The 21,286-nt window shown below is 32.6% G+C and overlaps 2 protein-coding genes and 1 pseudogene across 5 annotated transcripts in view; 2 read left to right on the forward strand and 1 right to left on the reverse strand.

Moving 5' to 3' along the window:
* Nucleotides 1-21,286, reverse strand: part of ARL13B (ADP ribosylation factor like GTPase 13B) — a 63,883-nt gene that overhangs the window by 15,923 nt on the left and 26,674 nt on the right. For all 4 annotated transcript variants that reach the window (XM_016165169.2, XM_036218522.1, XM_016165170.2 and 1 more), the window contains 2 exons: nt 1,761-1,866; nt 787-989 (listed from right to left, as the gene is read on the reverse strand). In XM_016165169.2, the coding sequence (XP_016020655.1) occupies nt 787-989; nt 1,761-1,866 (309 nt within the window). The remainder of the gene's footprint in view (nt 1-786; nt 990-1,760; nt 1,867-21,286) is intronic.
* On the forward strand, nt 15,917-16,821 carry STX19 (syntaxin 19). Its single transcript, XM_016165179.2, has one exon. It carries the CDS (start codon nt 15,924-15,926, stop codon nt 16,806-16,808), a length of 885 nt encoding a protein of 294 aa, XP_016020665.2. The 5' UTR covers nt 15,917-15,923; the 3' UTR covers nt 16,809-16,821.
* On the forward strand, nt 17,840-17,957 carry LOC118601895 (annotated as a pseudogene).

Consider the following 21,286-nt stretch of genomic DNA (forward strand, 5'->3'; position numbering starts at 1 on the left):
AAAAAAAAAAGAATGAGAAATCTTGAGATTAAGCCCTAAATTCAATTTTAAATCTAAGTACTTTCTTATAGAATTAAGATTATTATAAGTAATTCTATGGTAGAATTCATATAATTTTTTTAAATTAGGAGTTGCTAAATTTAGTTTAAAAATTTCCTATAAAGAAACTATATTTTTAAAATAATTGGAAAAATATATTTTAAAAACCTGCAATGGTACAATTTAGTCAACTTTCTGATAAAACTAGGGTTGAAGATCAGCTTTTGCTTCAGTTAAGTGATCCACTAACAGATTACCTTCTATCTTTGCTGAGACAAAAGAAGGGTTTCTCAACCTAATGGCATATTAGACTCAATAATTTTTTGTTGCAGGAGACTGTCCTGTCCATCATAGGTTGTATATAGCAGCATCCCTGGCCTCTACCCACTAGATACCAGTAGCACTCCACTTCTCCACAGCGGTGACAAGTAAAACTGTCTTTAGACACTACCAAATATCCTCTGAGAAGCAAAATCGCCATTGTTCGAGAACCACTGCACTAAAAGTACCCATAAGAAATAGGAGACAAAAATTTTAATGCTCTGTGAAATAATAAATATCTAAGGATTCAATTTAACTACCACAGCACCACCAGAAATATTAGAATCCTATCGCCAAAACTCCTGTACAGAAAGATCCATAAAAATAGAAAACTTAACTCAGTGTCGTCCTTCATATAGAAAGAGACTGAATAGACAAAACTAAAAAATTATTTATAAAATTGTGACACAAAATAAATCTACTTACCTTTCTTCCCGTAACTTTCGCACTCTTTCAGCCCTTTCTCGTTTCTCTTGTTCCTCAAGATCACGTTGCTCTCTTGTGTCTTTTTGGATGCGTTCATTTAAAATATCAAAGTCCCTTGCAATGATATTTAGTAGCCAATAAAGGCCTTTTTTAATGGATTTATCAATTTTCTTTCCAGATCCCAAGATTGCTGAACAAGGTTCCTAAAAAACAGCAATTTGTCTGTCTTGGAAATTAAAACTAAAAGGTCTCCACAAAAAAATCTATTCATAAACCATTAAGTATAATTTCTGGTAAATCAAAATTGACCCATTAAATTAATGCTAGGAAGCTCTTGCTTATTTAACTCACAAAACACACCTTTGCAATGATCGCTAACATTAGTACATAGGAAATGAAATATTTTGTGTATATGTATATATAAACTATGAGAGAGATTATGACACAAGATTCAACGGTGCCAGTTATATTTTATAGCAGTAAACAGTTTTTAAGATTGACATGCCAATGACTATCTTCTAAAAACAGAGTAAATGATTCCTGTGTCCATCTTTCTTAAGATTATATGATAACTCTCCTGATATGATTTTCAGAAGTCATCGTAAATCTCTCCTATGTTTAAATTTTGTATTTATATGTTGTATTTACCATTTACAAATTTTATAGCATGACATGTTTGTATAGCTTACAGGTCTTGTCAGCAATTATCTTAAACAAGGGGAAATATAAATTCTTTGAAATTACAAAAGACGGTTTATGGAAGTCAGTAACAACTAAACAGAAAACAAATATTACAGTATTAAGTAGTATCAACAGAATAGTGAGAATGTGATTTCCTGGATAAAAAAATTTCTTTTAAAACACTAATGAATTCTTTCGTTAGCTGCCTTACCACCTAATTGCTTATCACTTATACAAAAACTAAGTTATACTGAAATTAGTTCATAAGGAAAAAAAAAACCCGCAAAACTTACTATTTGACATAGGCACTTGTGCTCATTGACCAATTTTTCTAGAGACAGACATTCAATCACATCAGCTTCTCCTAACGCCCCTTCCTTGTCTTGTTTATTTGCCAACCTAGAGAGATATAAATGAAACTGTTTTATAGCAAATATATAATCAGACAGCCACTTAAAAATATTTTGACCATGTTCTCATTCCAAAGTTTTAAAGCTACCGATTTCAGAACATACTGGTTTTAGAGAGTATTTAGTTTCCAGTTCATTTTTCCTTTATTTTACTGCTCAAAAGTTAGTAAGAATTGGCCTAACAAGGGAAATCAGGTAGTGCCAAGAAATCAGGCAACAGATCAGTAGGCCAACAAAAAAGTTACAAATAAAAAAGTGGACTAGTTTCTGCAGCTCTCAGCTGTCAATTCTAATTTTCACATTAACTATGTCTTTATCTTCTTAAAATACATTGCATTATGATGTAAGTGCCCTTATCTCATGTTTTTATCTTCTTAAAATACAAACTGTACCATGTTTTAAATAACCAAATACTCATTCTGGGCTTGTAATATTTGAGATCATCTGCATTTCCAGTGTGTAGAATGAGACTACATAAATGTGCTACTTGGTGGAGAAGTGAGGTCACTTCTATCTAATTTACTTTGCATAGCACTAGGCATTAAAAAACAACAACATTATATTCAATTAGGAACAAACTGGGGAATAATAAATTAAAAACAAAAATTTATATAGAAATTACCACAAAACACCATGATTTGCCTATCAGATGGCAGAGGTCAAAAGTTTAATAAAACACTACTTGGTCAGCGTTGGATAGCCATTTCAGACAAATAGATATTATTTAAGAAATATACAGAATAAATCTGAATAACCCTTATCATCTATCTTCAAAATTATCAACATTGTGCCATTCTTGCTCATCTACATATCTTCTACTTTCCCCTCCAGTCATGTCACTGCACCCAAAAATTTAAAACATAAAAAACATTACCACAATACCACTATCACAGCTAACAAAATTAATATTCTTCAGTAACTTTTTACAAGTGTTAAATGTCTAAATTAAAATCCAAACCAAATACACATTACAATTTATTGTCTTTCACTCCCAGCCCAACATTTCCCACCCCTGCAACACCATCACCACTTCTTTTATCTGTAAAACAAAATAACTTATTTTTCTATAGAATTTCCCATGTTTAGCATTTGGCTGATAGCTTCCTTATGAGGTCATTTAACATGAATACCCTGTATTTCTTATATCTAGTAGTTGGATGGATGAGTTTCAAGTTGAAATCTTTTGGCAAACATATTTCATAAATGGTGCTGGTACTTAGGAGGTTTTTACCACTAGTTGTACCTCTTTTAACAATGTTAAAATGGATCAGTAGATTCAGCTGGAGTCAGGCTGATTCATCCAAAATAAAGTTCCCATTAATCTTTAACCTAATGATTTTAGCAGCCATTGATGACCTTTGCTAAATTCAGTTATTTTATAAGGCTTATGAAATCATGATTTTTCTAGTTCCATAATCCTGCATTTACAAGCTGGATTTTGATAAAAAGCAAGCTTTCATCAACTACTTACTTACGCTTAAATACAATTTAGATAAAAGTCAAACGTTTGATTCTTTGCCTTCATTTCCTAATTTTCATAATAAATGGGTGCCCTAAGAACCTCCAAAGGTGATCAAGTTGCTTTCTGTGGTTTCTGGGAATATCATTATGGATTCATGGATTTTTAAAACTTACTCGATATTCTTCAATTTATTACAGTTACTGTTTCTTTTTGAGGCTCAAAGTTACCCATTTTTAATCAGTGGAAGTTCCCTTTGTAAGCTCCTGTGTTCTGTAGGTACAACTCCAATAGTCTTTGCTATCTTCTCAGTTTTTTATAAGAAACAATATTCCATACCTGGAATCATCCATTTCCCTAAGAAGCCTTGGTTCCTTTTAGTAGCAACTGTTATTAGAAAGACCACAATCTGGACCCTATGGATATTTACTGCTACCGACTTATCATTATTTTCTAGACCCTTTCAGTGGACAAAACTAAGAAAAAATGTAGTTTTTAAGAAACAAATTATGAGCTCATATTGAATTTTTCATTTTAAATTACATATTACCAAGTTTTTACTTAGCTTCTTAAATTGTATTATTTTTCTTATGCTGAAAACTACAGTTCCTAATAACACTGACACTGACTATAAGCTTTATTCTACAATATATGAGCTTCAACATAACAATAGCAATATTATTACTAAAAATAAGACCCTAAATAAAGGTTAAGATCTCGTTGAGGTTATTCTTGTTTCTAAAACATATCCCACAAGAGATGCAGTTAAAATACTGGGTTTTAAAATTAGTTGAAATAATCCTTCTCTGTATAGTTATGCTATATATCCTAGATATATAGCTAGGATTATTTATTTCAGACAGCTTTTGCTTTTAAGATAGTTTTACTTTTTAAGATTTAATTTTTAAAACATGTGGTTCTAAATTCAAAACCATAAAAACTATAATGAGAAAACTATTTTGTCTTGGTCCCTTCTTCCTCTCTTTATTCCATCCATTCTCCTGTAAGTCTATAAGTAACCATTTTTGTTAGTTTTAATTTATCCTCCCATATTTCTTTTTGAAAATATAAACATGTATATGGGGAAATGGTATTTTAAAGACCACAATTTGGGCACTATGGATATTCACCGTTACTGATTGGTTGAGAGGTGTTTGTGGTATGTGCATCTTTACCTCCCTTTCTTCCTCAAAAACCAGCATGCTATATATACTCCTGTGCACCATCTCCCAACTTTTTTAAAACATAAATCCTAAAATTACCCTGAAGCAGGGTAAAGAAATCTTCTTTATTACTACATTCGCTATTAATGAGCAAAATGTTCATTATGTGGACGTGTCATCATTTATTCAACCAGGCCCAGAATGAAGGACTTATTTTCAGTTATTTCCAGCGTTTTGTTTTTATAAAGAGTGCTGTGAAGAATAAGTGTGTGAAGGTGTTATTTCTTACCTTGGGAACGGGTTCCAGGAAGTAGGACTACTGAATCAAAGAATAAACGCAACTGCTATTTTGATAGATATGATAACAATGTCCTTGTCCCTCCTCTCACCCTCAACTCATAAAAATCAGGCAGAAAAAAAAGGGAAGGTAGGAAATTTAGTAATGTGAGAGAAATTTCATTTCCAATTTTCCTACAAATATTTAACCCTGGTAAAAATTAATTTTGAATTGTTATATTAATATAATAAACAGCATTTACTGCTGCACAACTTTAGTTTTTCTATTTTGGAAACTATGGAAGAAACTTATTCGGAAAAAACAGCAAGTATAGTAAAAAGAAAAGTGGGATAGGTTTAAAGACAGGAGCTTTTTTTGGCAGTTGTAGTTGTGAAATTCAATGATTTTATGAGCTAAACCCTCGGGATTTCCTAAAATAGAGTTGAATTCAATAATTTTAAAGTAAATGGAACAAAAAGCCTTACAACGAGCTTCTTTCTAACCCTATTTATTCCAAATTCTGTATATTTAGGAAGTTTTGATACATACAGAAAACAAAGAAATCTTTGTTTAAGTACAAACCCCGATTTTAATGAGTAATGTATTTTATATATAATATAGGATTGGAATTACGATGCCTTTGCCAAATACTCTATGTAGGCAGTTTAACAAGGACTTCCTGTTACCAGCTTGCTCCAATGAAAACGATCTTCCTTTAATCTAAAGAATGGGTGGTTAACAGGCAGAACCGGATTCTCCAGGTGTGAAGTAAGTAATTTGTTCTTCTCATTTGATATTAACAGCAAAAGGACAATTTTATCTCTAACTTATTTGGCTTCGTTGTTTGGCTTTCAATTAAGTTAACTATATGAAAACCATACAAAAATTGCCTGTGAACTATAAAGACAGAGACTTAAGTAATCTGATCAAAGCGTTAACAGGTTTCTCTCTCAAAGGGAAGACTCCAAAACTGCAGGTGGAAAAGAAACAAAAGGAACAAGACCAAGGTAAATAAAACACTTTTTCGTACTTTTTAATGTGAGACATCCATAGCTTGAAATCTGTCACACTTAAAAATAGCTCAACAGACCATTAAAATTATTGTTTTGCTCAGATTTGGACCAGGCTACAGTCAGCTGATCTACTCATATAAACTGGTGATAAACTGAATGGAATTTGGGTTTAGAGATCTCAGAAATAGATCATTATAATAAAAATCAACTTTTTCTTTTAAGTCTTCTAAAAACTATCTTCTCAATTTGGAAACACCAGAAAGTCAGATCCTATAAAAACAAATTTAAAATTCTTTCTTTTGTAGATTGACTATAAATTAGTCACATTGTGCTTCCTTTAAAGAACACTTTAACATTTAATTCTGAAAATAAGTGTATGCCCACATTTGACACATAAGTATAACTTTTAAAAAACTTAAGATATTTTTCTAGCAAGTCTTAATTTCTTCATTGGTGTTTCTCAGAATCTTTTAAAATTAATTTCTGGAAATTAGAAAATAATCTTATAAAAGGACTACTGTAAGATATCAAAGTACTCACATTTTAATGTTTTACTAGAGTATTAGAAGTACGTTATTATAAAATTTAATATGCTTCGTTTGATATTTAAAAAAATTTAAGTCAGCATTGTTTAAAGTCAACATATATACATATGTCCGATACTTTTAAAATTAAGCAATATGTAAGTTTAACCAAAACATATTTACTTTCTGATATTTCTTCGAAGTTATTTTATAATCGTTACCATGCTGAATTTAGCAAAGAACCCATTTCAAATCAAAATAATAATGGCTTTTAATAACTATTTTAAGAGTGGACTTCAAAGTGGACTAAGTAATACCTATAACATTATTTTTATGGCTATGGTTTTAAATTTAATATAAAAATCACTTTATGTATGTACAGTATATTTTATAATCAGGTGAGGGTTCAAAATAATACCCATCTTAATATTTAAACAAAAATGGTCTTAATGTTACATTAAACAAGTTGGTTAACAATTAACTTATTTAAACTAAATAAAAAGTAGAATAGAAAAGGCCCTGAAAGACTGCATTACAAAAAATAAATCAGATAATTTAAAATTAGAGAAAATATATGCAACTTGCAATTTTTTTTATTAGTTTGTTTTCTTCATTTTAAGTTGTCAAAGAGGTCAATATTCCAATAACATCAGCTCCTTTCACCTTGAACTAAGGAAATGCTGCAAGCTGTCTTTGTACACAAAAGCAAAAGAATACTCCATTTTATATTGGATAAGAACTGGTTACACTCCTTGAAATATTTTATTTAATCAATATAGTAACTATAGAAAGAATATATCTTACTTTAAAAAAATCTATAAAACTATAAAATATTGATTCCAGAGTATATTTCTTGAAGGACTAGGTGATTTTTATTCATATTTCTGTTCCTGGGAATGTTCCCTGTCTGTAATAGTATGAAGAAACTTTTACTTGAGTCGTACAACTTTACTATTCTATTTCCCAGAACAAATTGTCAAAGTCAATTACCATATTTATGTATTAGTGGGGTTTTTTGAAAATATCAAGTTTAAGCTCAAAGATAGTTATTTACAGAATTCAAAACTGTATAGCAATGCAGTAAGTTAAACATGCTGAAAGATGTTTCATGAATAGAACTCTTCCAACATTAAGAAAATAAATTTAAAGAACAGAAAATACGGTGTAAAATAGTAGTCTTACCGATTTCACCTAGTCAAAGCAATTAAATGACATGAACTTTGTCTCTTCTAACTTTTAAATTCTAATATGCTTGGTTGTCTCGCTTTGCCTAATATTCTATTTTATGAAGATATATGATTAAGCAATTAAATTGGAAAGAGTTATACATGTAGTTATTAGTATGTAACTACTAGAAAATGCAGTTTATACACAGCATTAAATGCACCTGAGTACCTCCATTAATTCAATGTCTGCAGAGATGAACAAGGATTTGGGGAAGATTCTGAATTATGTTAATTCTGTAAAGATGCACAAAACAGAAATTCCTCCCTCTTCTACATAGAGAAGTTTTTGATATAATCTTAGGGGGGAAAAAAGACAAATTTCAAAACTACCTCATTACATTTGAAGTAAAAAAGAGAAATTTCCAAGTGCCAGAAATGATGAGAGAACACACTTACAGCCAAAGTAGAGAGTAAGAATTAAAGCAAGTCCATGAGCTACTAGAAGCTGGGGCTTAGGGTGTGTGCATAAAACTGAGTTTCCTAATAAACTAGCAAACTAACAAAAATTTAACACAGTCTGTATACAGAGATGGGAAGATCTCTGTTGGCTTGTCCAGGATTATAACAAAGAAGTGAGGTATCCACTCAGGCTGTGAAAATCACTAGAGGAGAATTAGGCCCATATTTACACTGCCTGGGCTACCACAGGCAAACTCCATGGGGCCCTAGTAGTGACAATGATGAAAATATCTTATGAATGTATACACAATGTAGAGCACTCTGGGCATTCTTGTATAATTCTCCATTGAAGATAAACTACTTTCAAAGTTCACTAAATCCACCTGCCCACCACCAAGAGAAACACTCAGTGGCCACAACAAACAAACTTATTCCTCAGAAACCAGAACTAGCCTAATAATGTAAAGGATCTTTAACAAAAATATACTTTAAATATTAAAAAAATAAATGAAGACATAGGATCCATAAACCAAGATGAACAATATTTACAGTTGATTTTATATAAATATCATTTACTATAATATGCATGCCACGATACATAGCACTAGAAAGAAATATGACTGTTTTTTCTATAATATCAGGAACATATAGAGATTTATAGAAAAAGACTCAAAATGTTTTTTCTAGTAAATTTATTAAGATTAATGAATATAAAATACATATCAATATATTTGGAAGAGTTCCTTAAAGTATCTTTTATTCAAATATGAAGGTATGGTACTACTTCAGGAAATTGTTCTTCCATGGACAGGAGCCCAAAAAAAGACAAGTGTTACAAGGGTCAGGGTCGACTATCTTGGTTCCTGAAATCAGTGACAGTAAAACACCTTCCCAAATGTATTTTGCAAAGGTATACTGTGCTACAGTGTCAATCTGAAATATTCTATTTCAAAAAAAGAAAAAAACAAACAAACTGTGATACTTCAGGAGAAAAAAAAAAAAGGCTTTGATGGAATTGGTGATTTATTTCTAATTAAAAAAAAAAAAAAAACTATCCAGTCATAAAAATGTTAGAGGGGATTGTTTCGGGATTTGACCCTATCATATTACCAAAGAGAAAGTCGGAGATACTACCTGTGAAATTTAAAGGCTGTGAAATGCTTCTTAGCCGTTACTAAGCATTAGATAGGACTCAATTCTCATGAATAATAATAATAAAAAAAAAAATCAAATTATTTTGTTTTGATACCTCCATTTTTCATCTGAGTATCTGATACTGTTACTGATTTCTTTTTCCAATATTATAAGAAACACAAGTTTAAAAAAATAGTATGAAAAATAGCACATCTGTTAAATACTTTGTAGCTGTTAAGAATCCATAACGACAGATTAGTACAAGAATAGGAAACAGAACTTGGTGTACACAAACAGGAATGAAATATACCTCACCTTCTATCTTATCTCAGCCTATGACTATGAACTAAAGCAAAAGAAAATATAAAAATCCCAGTCTCTACATGGTGCCAAGGATAAGATTCAAAATTTCTTAGAGACTCTCTGTGACACTATGTCTATGAGGTCAGAACTAATTCCTTCTCTTCTCAATTGTAAAGTTCTGAATTTGGTCTGCTTTATACTAAAGATCCTAATAAAGTTGCACACAACATAATTATTTTAGATCTGATCTGAGATGCTATATTACCTCCAATAAGAACTTTTTTCTTTTAAACATAGTATTTATACTAATAACATAACACAATACTTGATACAGATCAACTTCATGTAAGCTCTATCACTTTTAAGTTGTGTAGTCTCTAGCAAGTCCCTTTACCTTTCAGACAGTAGGAAAATTAGTAGTTAAGAAAGTCAACCTCCAAATATAGAAACTTAAAAGAAAATCATATAAAGTTCTTTAAAAAATTAAGACCCCCCCCCAACACACACACAAATCCTGAATACATGAATTCTCAGATTGAAAAGAGATACTAAATGTCTAGCAAATTATGCAAAAGGACTTACCTTAGGTATGTTATTGCAAACTTTCAACACTGAGAATAAAGAGAAAAGGCCAAGAATTTCATGAAAGAAAATCACTGGTCCAACAGCCAGGAAGCTTTCATTATTATATCAGTACTTTTACTAAGAAGCTCTGGGTAAGACAGTTAACCTTTCTGATCTCAATAAGAAAAATGAGGAAATTCATTAGTGAAACTAAAGATTCTTTCCAGAATCAAATTATAATATACAATGGATATAGAAGAAACCAGGTTCGCCTCTCCTTTGGAGAACAAGGGAGGGCTACACATCACTGCCATCTTCCTCCAGTTGGTAGCGAGTTGTAAAGAAAAGAAACACGCATTACTTAAGGCTACAGAATTTTAATGTCTTTTAGCTAGCTACTTTGATGACCTACCGTGTATTCAAAACGGTGAAGCGTAGGTCTCTGAGTGACCAAGATGGGAACCACAGCCCATGCCAAACCAACACAGACATGAAATGTGAACAAGAACTACATCTTTGTTGTTTTAATCCACAAAGATTTGAGAACTAGATATTACTTTGGCATAATCAAGCATATCTTGAATGATAAAATGGGACCAGGAAGAATTTTTGATAAATTTAATATTTAAAACTTATTTTAAAATTCTGGGTTAAATTACTTTATAAAGCTAAAACTCTTTCTAACTTATCTCTTAAAATCTGAATTTTATATTAAGAATTACATTAGGTTAATTACAATTAACTGTAATTATAAATAACTTACCCGATATGCAAAACTATATATACTTATGAATTAACTTATTATAGTTTAAAAGGAGAAAAAAAGATATAAAAATGAGAATATCAAACTTTATGCACATTTAGTTGGTTGCTCTTGTATTAAAATCTTTCTCAATTAAAATCAGTTTTTTTTTTCAATAGAGGACATAAAAATAGTTAAGTTCACATACTATTATATATATTTTCTCTATTTTGCTTATTTGCTAAGAAGGAAGGCCAAGAAATATACTAGAATACATGCCTAACATCTGGATCAATAACTACTAAGTGTTTTATACTGATCTACTTTCCAACTCTCAAAGTTTGCAGTCCTATCTAAATTGCCTTCTTATGTTTTTCCTTGACTGATCTTGGTTTTACGAATTTTCCAGATTAAAACTGTAGCTTATTATTTTTTCCCATAGATCTTAGTAAAACAATAGCTTCAGTTAGTTCTATTCCAAAGGTAGAAAATTATTCCTTGCAAGTAAGGTGGAATAAAATGATAGAGAGGGCATGAATGTCCTTCCCAACTTAGAAGTCTCTTATTTGAATAAATTGCAAAGGCTACAAATTTTTAACATTTTTTTACTTTTACTATGCAAATTAATGGTAAAATAAAACAATTTAAGCATTTTATAAATAAAATAATTTAATAAAATAAAACAATTTAAACAATTTAAAAACAATTTAAATATTTTAAACAGCAGAAAACTATAGCAACATTATAGGCAACAAAAACTTGCTGTTAAAAGTTTCCAACTAGTAGTTAAAATGCTCAGCAATACAGGTACACAGGAAATGTTCCACAGTAAACTGTTAATAGCTACAAAAGAACTTTTCCATCAAAAATAGATTTTAAGATTTTATTCCTTGTGATCCAGCTTCTCTCCCAACCACTTCACTTACCTAATTGCCTCTTCTCAGAACTCATCTGAGCTGATCTCTATACAGAACCCAAAACTGTTGAAAAAAGCTTTATAGCATAGCAGAGTCCTTCAAACTAGACTGCCTGAAATTGAATCTCAACTCTACCAACTCTACCATGAGCTGACATTTTGGTTAAGTTAGTTAAGTTACTTATGCTCGTCTTAATATCATTATCTCTAAAATAGAGATATAGTAACACTAATTCCGAGTTCTTAAAAGAACATACAACATGCTTCAAACAGTGCCTGGCACGTATTAAGTTCTCAAGAAATTATGAGATATCAAGAGCTTAATATCAGAACATGAAAAAATGAGACTCGTCAAAGTGCTAGTGATACCAGCATGAATAAAGTTTCTTGCCCTCAGAAGGCTCATATTTGGGGAAAATAGCAGATTATAAAGAAGCAAAAAAATATAGAGTATGTTAAATAGTGAAAAGTGCTATGGAAAAAAATAAAGTTGGGAAGCGTGGTTGCAGTTATAGACATGGTGACTTTACTGAGAGGATGTCAGTAAGACCTAATGAAGATGGGGGAATAAGTCAGCACTACATGGGGAAGAGCACTCAAAACAGAGAAAATAGCAAGTCCAAAGCCCTACAGCAGGATAGTCCTTGGTTTCTGTGAGGACTAGCAAGGAGCAAAATGTAGCTGAAGCAGATGGAGGTGGATAGTTGTAGAAGGTATGGTCAGAGAGACTAAAGAGAGGGGTGGAGAAGTCACATAGGGTCTTTTAAGCTCTGGCTTATCCTGAGAGATAACACTAAAGGAAGGCTTTGGGCACAGGGATGACATGATCTGACTTACATTTTAACTCTGGTTTCTGCATGAAAAAAAGACCAAAGGGAAAGGGGATGCAAAGGAGGAAACAAGGAGACCACATAGGAGACTACTGCAATAACTCAGGTGAGAAATGGTGACTTGGACCAGGAAGTAGTGAGAGGTGGCTGGATCCAGATATACCTTGAAAAAGGAGCTGACAATATTTGCTATTAGTTTGGATGTGTCTGATGGGGGAGGGGGGCTGCAGGGAGAGAGGTAGGCAGAACAAAACAAAGTAGTCAAGAATGGCTCCAAAGTTTTTGGTCTAGGGACTAGAATACAGTTGCTGTTTATTGCGAAGCAGCAGCAATTTGGAAGATGGGAGGAAGATCAGGAGCTTATTTTTGACACACATTTAAATGGAGCTGTTGAATAGATATAGGTGTTATGAGAGCAGTCTAGACTGGAAATATAACTTTGAGTCATCAGCTACCAAAGAGCACTTAATGTCATGAGACTGGAAAATGATGGTGGATAAAAAGAGAATTGAGCCTTGAAACATTCCAAAACGCAGAGGTGAGGGAGATGAGAAGAAACCAGGAAAAAAAAAAAAATGATGAAGACTCAAAGAGGTAAGAGAAAAGCCAAGAGAAAAAATAATTTGAAAGTGTTTTAAGATGTGATGGTGGTTAAGTTCTGGGTTAAAATCATCAGTAAGTCTTATTGTTTCTGTCTCCAAAATATGTCCTGAATGGTTCCCATTTATTCCACCCAGCTTTATCATTCATCTCTCCTATAAACTATTTTCCCCACCTCAGAGGACTATTCTCTACCCCAAGGGTTCCCAACACTTGGGCCATAGACTGGTACTGGTCGGTGGCCTGTTAGGAGGCCTGGACAGCAGGAGGTGAGTGGTAGGGGAGAGAGCGAAACTTCATCTGTATTTGCAGCCACTCCCCAGCACTGGCATCACCACCTCAGCTCCACCTCAGATTATCAAGATTTATATTCTCATAGGAGCACTGGTTCCTGGTGCCCAAAAGGCTGGGGATTACGCTCTATACAGTGATTTTTTAAAAACATAAATCATATATCAATACCCTACTTATCCTTTGTCTTCTACTGCATCTAGAATAAAATCTAAACTTTCTTTGGCCCACATGGCTCTTTATGATCTGATCCCTGTCTTAACTTACTGACTTCTTTACTCCCACGTTACTCTTCACATTACTAGCATTCATTTTGTTCTTACAACACATCAGTGCCATTCATTGCCGTGGCACCCCAACTCTTATACACAGGATGGACTCTCCTGGCTCTTTATCTTCTGAACACTTAGGTCTCACAGATCAAATACCTCCTTAGAGAGGCCTTGCCTAATTGATCTGTCAGGATCGAAAATTATAACATTTGTCCTTTTAGTTGTATATTGGTCCATCTGCCCTCAGATAGTAAATTATTCAAGGACAGCACTTAGATCTTTGCATATAGTAATTATGTGATAAAATGTCAGTCCTTTGAAACCAAAGGAATATTATTAGGACATTGGTTTAACATTTACACAATGCAGGTATCATTTCTGCATTATCCTTGACTGGGTCATCATTCAAGAACATCTTAAACATCTCCAGTGATGACGAGCTCATTATCTCATGAAGCAGTTAATCCCATCTTGGGACATCTCCACTTGTTTGAAGAGTATTCTTTATATTAAATTAAAATTCTCTTCATGTAATTTCCACCCACTTCCCTTTGGAGTTATGCCAAGTAAGTCTAATTCCTTGTATAAATCCAGACCTATACCTTTTAGAAAACAGTTGTAGATATTTCCTACCTCTTCTTTTTGCAGGACAAATATTATCATTTATTTCAACGGTTCTTCCAACCTCATCTTTTCTAAGACAGTTTGGAAAATTCTTAATTTATAAATTTTCTTCTCAAAATATAACACTCAAAACATAACACAGTCCCTCTCCCATTTGCTTTGATTGGCATAGAGTCAGTGAAATGGATATCTTAGTCAATCTAAAATCACACCATTATTCATGAAAGCATAATGACTATTCTAATAGTTCTGAAAGAAAGCCCGTGATTAACTAAAATCTCCAGTAATTTTCATAAGCACTGCTATGAATGCAAAGGCCTTCCATTTTGTAGATGTGAAGGTGTTTTCTAAAAACCGAGGTCTGATATTTTATATCTACCCCAGATAAAAATATTTTGATACATTTAGTATAGTGTTCCATGTTATTTTAATCTTTGAATTCCAACTTGGTACTTCAACATAATGAAGATCTCCCCAAATTTTGTGCCATCAGCATATCTGATAAGCTTGACATTTATGACAACACTGAAAAAAAATATTTGCATAAACTTATCAAACACTGAGTCTCATAGCATAACAATATAACATTAGACACCTTTTTCCTTGATTGATACTGATATTATGTGTGGCTCAATGAACTATTTGTAACTCCCTTAACAGCTTCTTCTTAGCTGCAAAAAACATCACGAAAGGCATTATTAAATGCTGTTCTAAGTCCAAGACGCTCTGTGAAAATAAAGCATTTTATTAACAAAGATTGCTTTTTATCATTTCATTTTGGATATATAGGCATATCATTATATATATACACATACATATATACACATATATATGTCACTATATATAAAGTATGTACATCAATTTGATCCCATGGATAACTACAAACACAAGATGTGAAGTCAATATTATTGGCATCTCCAAAATAAAATTTATATAAATATATTCATTCTCATGTTTATTAAAATATCACTTAATATAAATGTTGTTCTAAGTCTGGATATATCTGCAGAGGAATGGTAAAAATCAGAAATCAGTGCAATCAGATTAAGAATACGTTTTCATATGTATGCAATGAATAAGAAAACAAAATATATCAAATAATGTGTTAATCAGGAAGCCTCAGAAATTTTAAAATAAATTCAACACTATTTTTATTGCTTAAAGCCCTCACATGAAATCTACCCTGTCACTACAATGGTTTTAACTAAATTATGCATATTTAGCAAAATGAGTATATTCTTAACATTACATAGACCAATTAACTGGGAACAGCAGCTTTAGTAATACTGCACTTTCAGAGTGCCCTTTTAATTTTAAAAGTTGAAGACACAGTTAAGTCAAATCTTCCATTCTGAGATATACCTTCTTCTATCAAGAAAAATCTATTGTGTGGCAGTATCCTGGCACAAAAACTTATTCTGAGGCAACTGTAAATCTATATCACTGTTTTCTCAGCTACTTCACTTAACTGGATGAGGCTCATAGTTGCCCGCGTCATGCAAAAATTTACAAATTATTTTATACTACTTTTCCTATTTTTGTGATCTTTATGAGGAAATTCTAATTGATTTTTCTAATTCTTTCACCTCTTTTCTAGGAAGATTTTTGCTGGGAGATACAGTTCTGTGAAACCAACTGCATCCAGGGGAAAATACCAAACTTTTCTTTGTTCACCACAATCATTTTTGCTTCTTAGGAGGAAAAAGAAGATGAAGGACCGACTTCAAGAACTAAAGCAACGGACAAAGGAAATCGAACTCTCTGGAGATAGGCAAATATCAACTACAGAAGCAGAGGAACAAGGAATAATTCTGCAGCAAGCTGTTATTTATGAGAGAGAGCCTGTAGCTGAGAGACACCTACATGAAATCCAAAAACTACAGAAAAGTATTAATGATCTGACAGATGATGTTCAAAAATTTGGGCAACAAGAGAAAAGTCTGGTGGCTTCAATGAGAAGGTTTAGTCTACTTAAGAAAGAGTCTAGCATTACAAAGGAGATAAAAACCCAAGCAGAACACATTAATAGAAGTTTGGATGATTTAGTAAAAGAAGTTAAAAAATCAGAGGCTGAAAATGGTCCATCATCAGTGGTCACAAGGATACTTAAGTCTCAGCATGCTACGATGTTCCGCCATTTTCAGCAAACTATGTTTATATACAATGACACAATAACGGCAAAGCAAGAGAAATGCAAGACATTTATTTTTCGTCAGCTTGAAGTATGTGGAAAAGAAGTGCCTGAAGAAGAAGTAAATGACATGCTTCATGAAGGAAAATGGGAAGTTTTTAATGAAAGCTTGCTTACAGAAATCAAAATTACTAAAGCACAACTCTCAGAGATAGGACAGAGACACAAGGAACTTGTTAATTTGGAGAACCAAATAAAGGATTTAAGGGAGCTTTTCATTCAGATATCTCTTTTAGTCGAGGAACAAGGAGAAAGCATCAACAATATTGAAATGATAGTGAATGGTACAAAAGAATATGTTAACACCACTAAAGAGAAATTTGGACTAGCTGTAAAATATAAAAAAAGAAATCCTTGTAGGGTATTGTGTTGTTGGTGTTGTCCATGCTATAGCTCAAAATAAAGAAGATATTTTAGAAATTTTTCCAGCTTTAGAATGAAGAATGTCCCATATTTCAGTGTCTTGTTTTTCTTCATTTCTTAGTTCCATTCACATACCTTTCTCCTTTAGCACTCACCCACTAGAATTGTAGAAATTTCAGAAGCCAGTAACATAAAACAAGTCTTCATTTACTGAACTAAAAACAGTGTATTTGCCTTTAAACTCACAGATTAACTACTGAAAACGAGACGAATGATCTTAAGTTTCTGATTAGGCATCACGTTCTATTGTGTATTTTTGTAATGCCCAATTCCTTATGAGATAAATGTTAATAAGTGAAAACTACTTAATCCTTTTTGGCTCATTTGAGAGTATTTTAGTAGTTAAGAATTATATAAAATAAGACCTCAAAGGGTGCTATAATCAAGCAAAATTAAACTAAAAGTCATATCAAATCTTTTATGCTCAGATAGGTCAGTTAACTCAGTGGTTGACAAATCTTGAATAGTTGTTAACTGAGAGGTGAATCTCGTTTATGGCCTAATAAGGTAAATTAAGACACCTGGGTCCATTCAGGACACTGTATTACAGATGAGAAGGGTTGGCAAATAAAGTAAAAAAAAAAAACAAATGTAATTGTAGTCTTGAAAGTTTCTCCATCGATTTATTGTAAAGCCAGGCACTATACTACAGACTAGGAATACAGTTTGAACTCACAGAGCTTTCCACTGTGTCAACTATCAAGCATTACTGAAAATATGTTTCACATATGTTCAGCTCCAAATGTTTTTTCTAGTGGAGAAAACAGATAATAAATACAAATATTAGATCATTAAAGTTCTCAGCAGAGACTTAAAATGAGGGTATAATGAGATAGAGACTATCAGGGTGGCTACTTTTGGATGGATGGTCAATGAAGGCCTCTCTCAAAGGTAATATTAAGTGAAGATATGAATGATGAGAATAAAGGTGGGTATATTCCAAGCACAAGATATAAAGAGTAGAAAGACTCTGAGAATGGTATAATTTACTCCATTCAAAAAAGAAAAAAAGTATATGGCCATGCCACCCTGAACACGCCCGATCCCATCTGATCTCGGAAACTAAGCAGGGTCGGACCTGGTTAGTACTCAAATGGAAACCACCTAGGAAGACCAAGTGCTACAGGCGTAAAAACAAACAAACAAACAAACAAACAAACAAAATGAGCAATACGGTTGTATTATAGTAGCAAAAGGGTGGCGAGGTAAGACATGAAGTTAAGAAAGGTCAGCAGGGGCTGAAGTTCAGAGTAAGTCTGAAGTTTATAGCAAGTATAATTAATGAAAAGCCCCCAAGCTGGTTTTGGCCTGGGAATAATGTTATATAATTTATGGAGGATGGGTTAGAATGGATTTAGGGCAGGTGAGTAGAGGACAACATATAGGTATAGAAAACAATTAGATGTTTAATGTAATAGTCCCAGTAAGAGATGATAGAGGCTTGGACTAAGATGAAAATGAAAGTGATAGGGATAGCAGCAGTACTAATACTCAAGATTGATAAAGTACTTGGTATGTCTCAGCATTGTTCTAATAATTTTACAAGTTTAACAATGAGGACACTGAGATACAGCAATGTTAAGCAATCTTCTTTGTCCCAGGTCACAGAAACTCTATTTAGAGAATCAGAATTTGAACCCAAGCAGTATGATTCCAGAACTAGCTCTTAACTACTATATACACTATATAGTGGTGATGAAAAAAAAAAAAAATTAGACTAATTTGTGAGATTTAAGAGGTAGAAATTACTGAACATTGATTGGATAATATTGCCATTTACTGAGATGGGAAAAGACAGAAATTAGGGTTTCAGAACTGGGGGTGGAGGTAAGAATCCAATTTTGAACAAGAAAATCTATGATGCTAATGAAATGTCCAAGGTGAGGTTTCTCAGATATTAGTTATGTGAGTAGCAGCTCTTTGGAGATGTCAGGACTAAAAGTCAGTAAATGGTATTTAGAGTCACTTAAAAGTATGTAGATATAAAAAAACCATAGGCCAGAAAAAAACCTGGGGTATCCCAAAATTTAGATTTAAAGCAGAAGGAGAGTTAATGAAGGAAACTAAGAAAGAACCATCAATGAAGTAGGAGGAAAATAAAAAAATGTGCCGTAATGCAAAAGAAGAGTGTTAAGCACAAGTGGAATATATTGAGGAAAGAATGTGATGTAAAGAATTCTTTCCAGAAATCTGAATAGAAGATTATAAAAAGGAGTCAATAGCTAGAGAGAAATGCAGAATCAAAGGATTCCATGATAAAGTTAAGAAACACACGAGCACATTCTGCTGATGAAATGATCCACAGAAAGGAACTCTTGTCCTAAGAGAGGGAAGTGATAATACACCAAAGTAGAAAGGGCTGAGATCTGGAGTACAAATGGAGAAGCTGGCCTTGAATAGGAGCAGAAACAATTCTTCCATACGTAGGAAAGAGGGCAAGGTTTAGGTATAAAGGCAGATAGTTGAGCAAATTTGGTGGCAGGAAAGTGAGAAAATTCCTATGTGACAGTTTCTATTTCTTCAAAGAACAATGAAGTAAAATTACTAACTAAAAGCACAGTGGGATCATGGTAGAAGAAATACACACACACACACATCTTAATATCAAAATAATTTTTCATTTCGAAAATATAAAGAAATTTAAGAGCTTTCTACTGTGTCAATTATCAAGCATTACTGAAAGGATGTTTCACATATGTTAGCTTCAAATATTTAAAAAAACATTACAAAAAAGATAAATTTAGAACTGATGATAAACTTTCCAGCTAATCAGGTAGTGACAGACATATTTCTTCTGTCCCTTCTAAAGTTGTGCTATATCCTTTTATCTATGGACACTTATTTACAATTGTTCCTAAATTGTTTATCATGAAAAATAAGAATATTAATTACCATATATTAGTCATTAGCATTATTTTATCCAGATGGATTTGTAAAATGATTATCTATTAGCATTTATATCTATACATAGTGGTTTTAAAGCAAAACTTCATAGAAATTTTCATAGCAATGTAGCACACGATTTTCATTGTTATATTTTAAAATCGTTGTACCACCCTAAGCAACAAAACTAATGTGATATTTAACTAATTAGTTGTTGAACATTTTGTGTATTTTATACTTTACACACTTAACAGGCACTACAAGTAGTAATTTTTTTCCTGAAAATTACTATCTTAATGAAAAAAAATGCTTAAGCATTGGAGGCATACTATCAGTAATCTACTGTTTCGGAAAGTATACAATATTAAAAATAAAAATATGAGCACTTGGGCTCATATTCTTACTAAACAATATTACTTTCTGTAATCAAAAGCTTCATGTAGTCTGAATTCATATGATGAGACTTTAAAAGTGGATCTCCTAATTGATCTCTACCTGGACACAACATGTCATCAACAATAACTATTCATATCCATCATCACATTTATAGAACACTAGTAAAACAGCGTACTAGATGCTTTAAACACAGTACTTGGAATTCACATGACAATGTAGGTATTAAAATCCTTTTTTACAAGTAGAAATACAGAAGCTCAGAAAGATTTAAGTAAGCTATCCAAGGCCTGTCTGACTTCAAAGCCCACACTTTCCCCTAGACCAGTAATTTCAATTTTTGCTATGCATCAAAATGATCTGGTAAACCTGTGAAAAAAAAAAAAAATCAGAAGTATCCCTGGCCATACGCTCTCTAATTCAGGAGGCCTGGGTTGATGTAGGTATTCCCTAGACAACTTGGTGTCTAACAACACGGCCAACAGCATTTTTTTTTTTTTTTTTTGTATTTTGTCTTTATTAAATAGAGTGTGTTGGGGCGTAGGAGGGGAAGGATGGGAACTTCAGAAGGCTCCTTGTGCATAAATTACCTAGGAAGTCAACCAGCTGAGAAACTTCACTGTAAACTAGAGCTGCTATGAGTGAAGATGGATGCCATTAGGGACAAACAGGAGCCCTCAGCAAGAGAGTTTGGAGGTGAGTCAATAGAATAACTGAATAAGGTTTATGAAGATAACAGCTTGGTAAAATTCCATTGAAAAAGAGACATCTTAAGCCAAAATGGACCCCATAAATACAGTGAGTAGAGGTTTCACATGGTAAAAATAGAAATTTGTGGACTCACCACTATATCTAAGGATCAAGTGATTTAGTGCCATAGGTAATCAATACTTTCATACTTACGGGTGTCTAGCATTCTAAAAAGGACCCAGGTTCTCCTATCATTATTTAAAGGTCTAACTTAGTAAAAGTACATTTGACTCAAAATCTAGTTAACAGCATTAGGAAAATCCATAACTTAGTGCACTTATAGTAAAGAATAAGATTTTAAAAAACTTGTAAACTACCATTTTCCTGTAATATTGTCTAGAAGAAAGATGAGTCTAGTAGGCATATAAAAGTTGGAAACAAATATTCCTATTAAAAGAGTAAAAATAAAAGCTTAGTTATTGTTTCTCCTAA

This window comes from Rousettus aegyptiacus, unplaced genomic scaffold, assembly GCF_014176215.1.
Source record: "Rousettus aegyptiacus isolate mRouAeg1 unplaced genomic scaffold, mRouAeg1.p scaffold_m13_p_4, whole genome shotgun sequence".
NCBI lineage: Eukaryota > Metazoa > Chordata > Mammalia > Chiroptera > Pteropodidae > Rousettus > Rousettus aegyptiacus.

What these genes read in the sequence shown, in the direction of transcription:
- STX19 (XM_016165179.2), top strand. Translation starts at nt 15,924, where the DNA reads ATGAAGGACCGACTTCAAGAACTAAAGCAACGGACAAAGGAAATCGAA.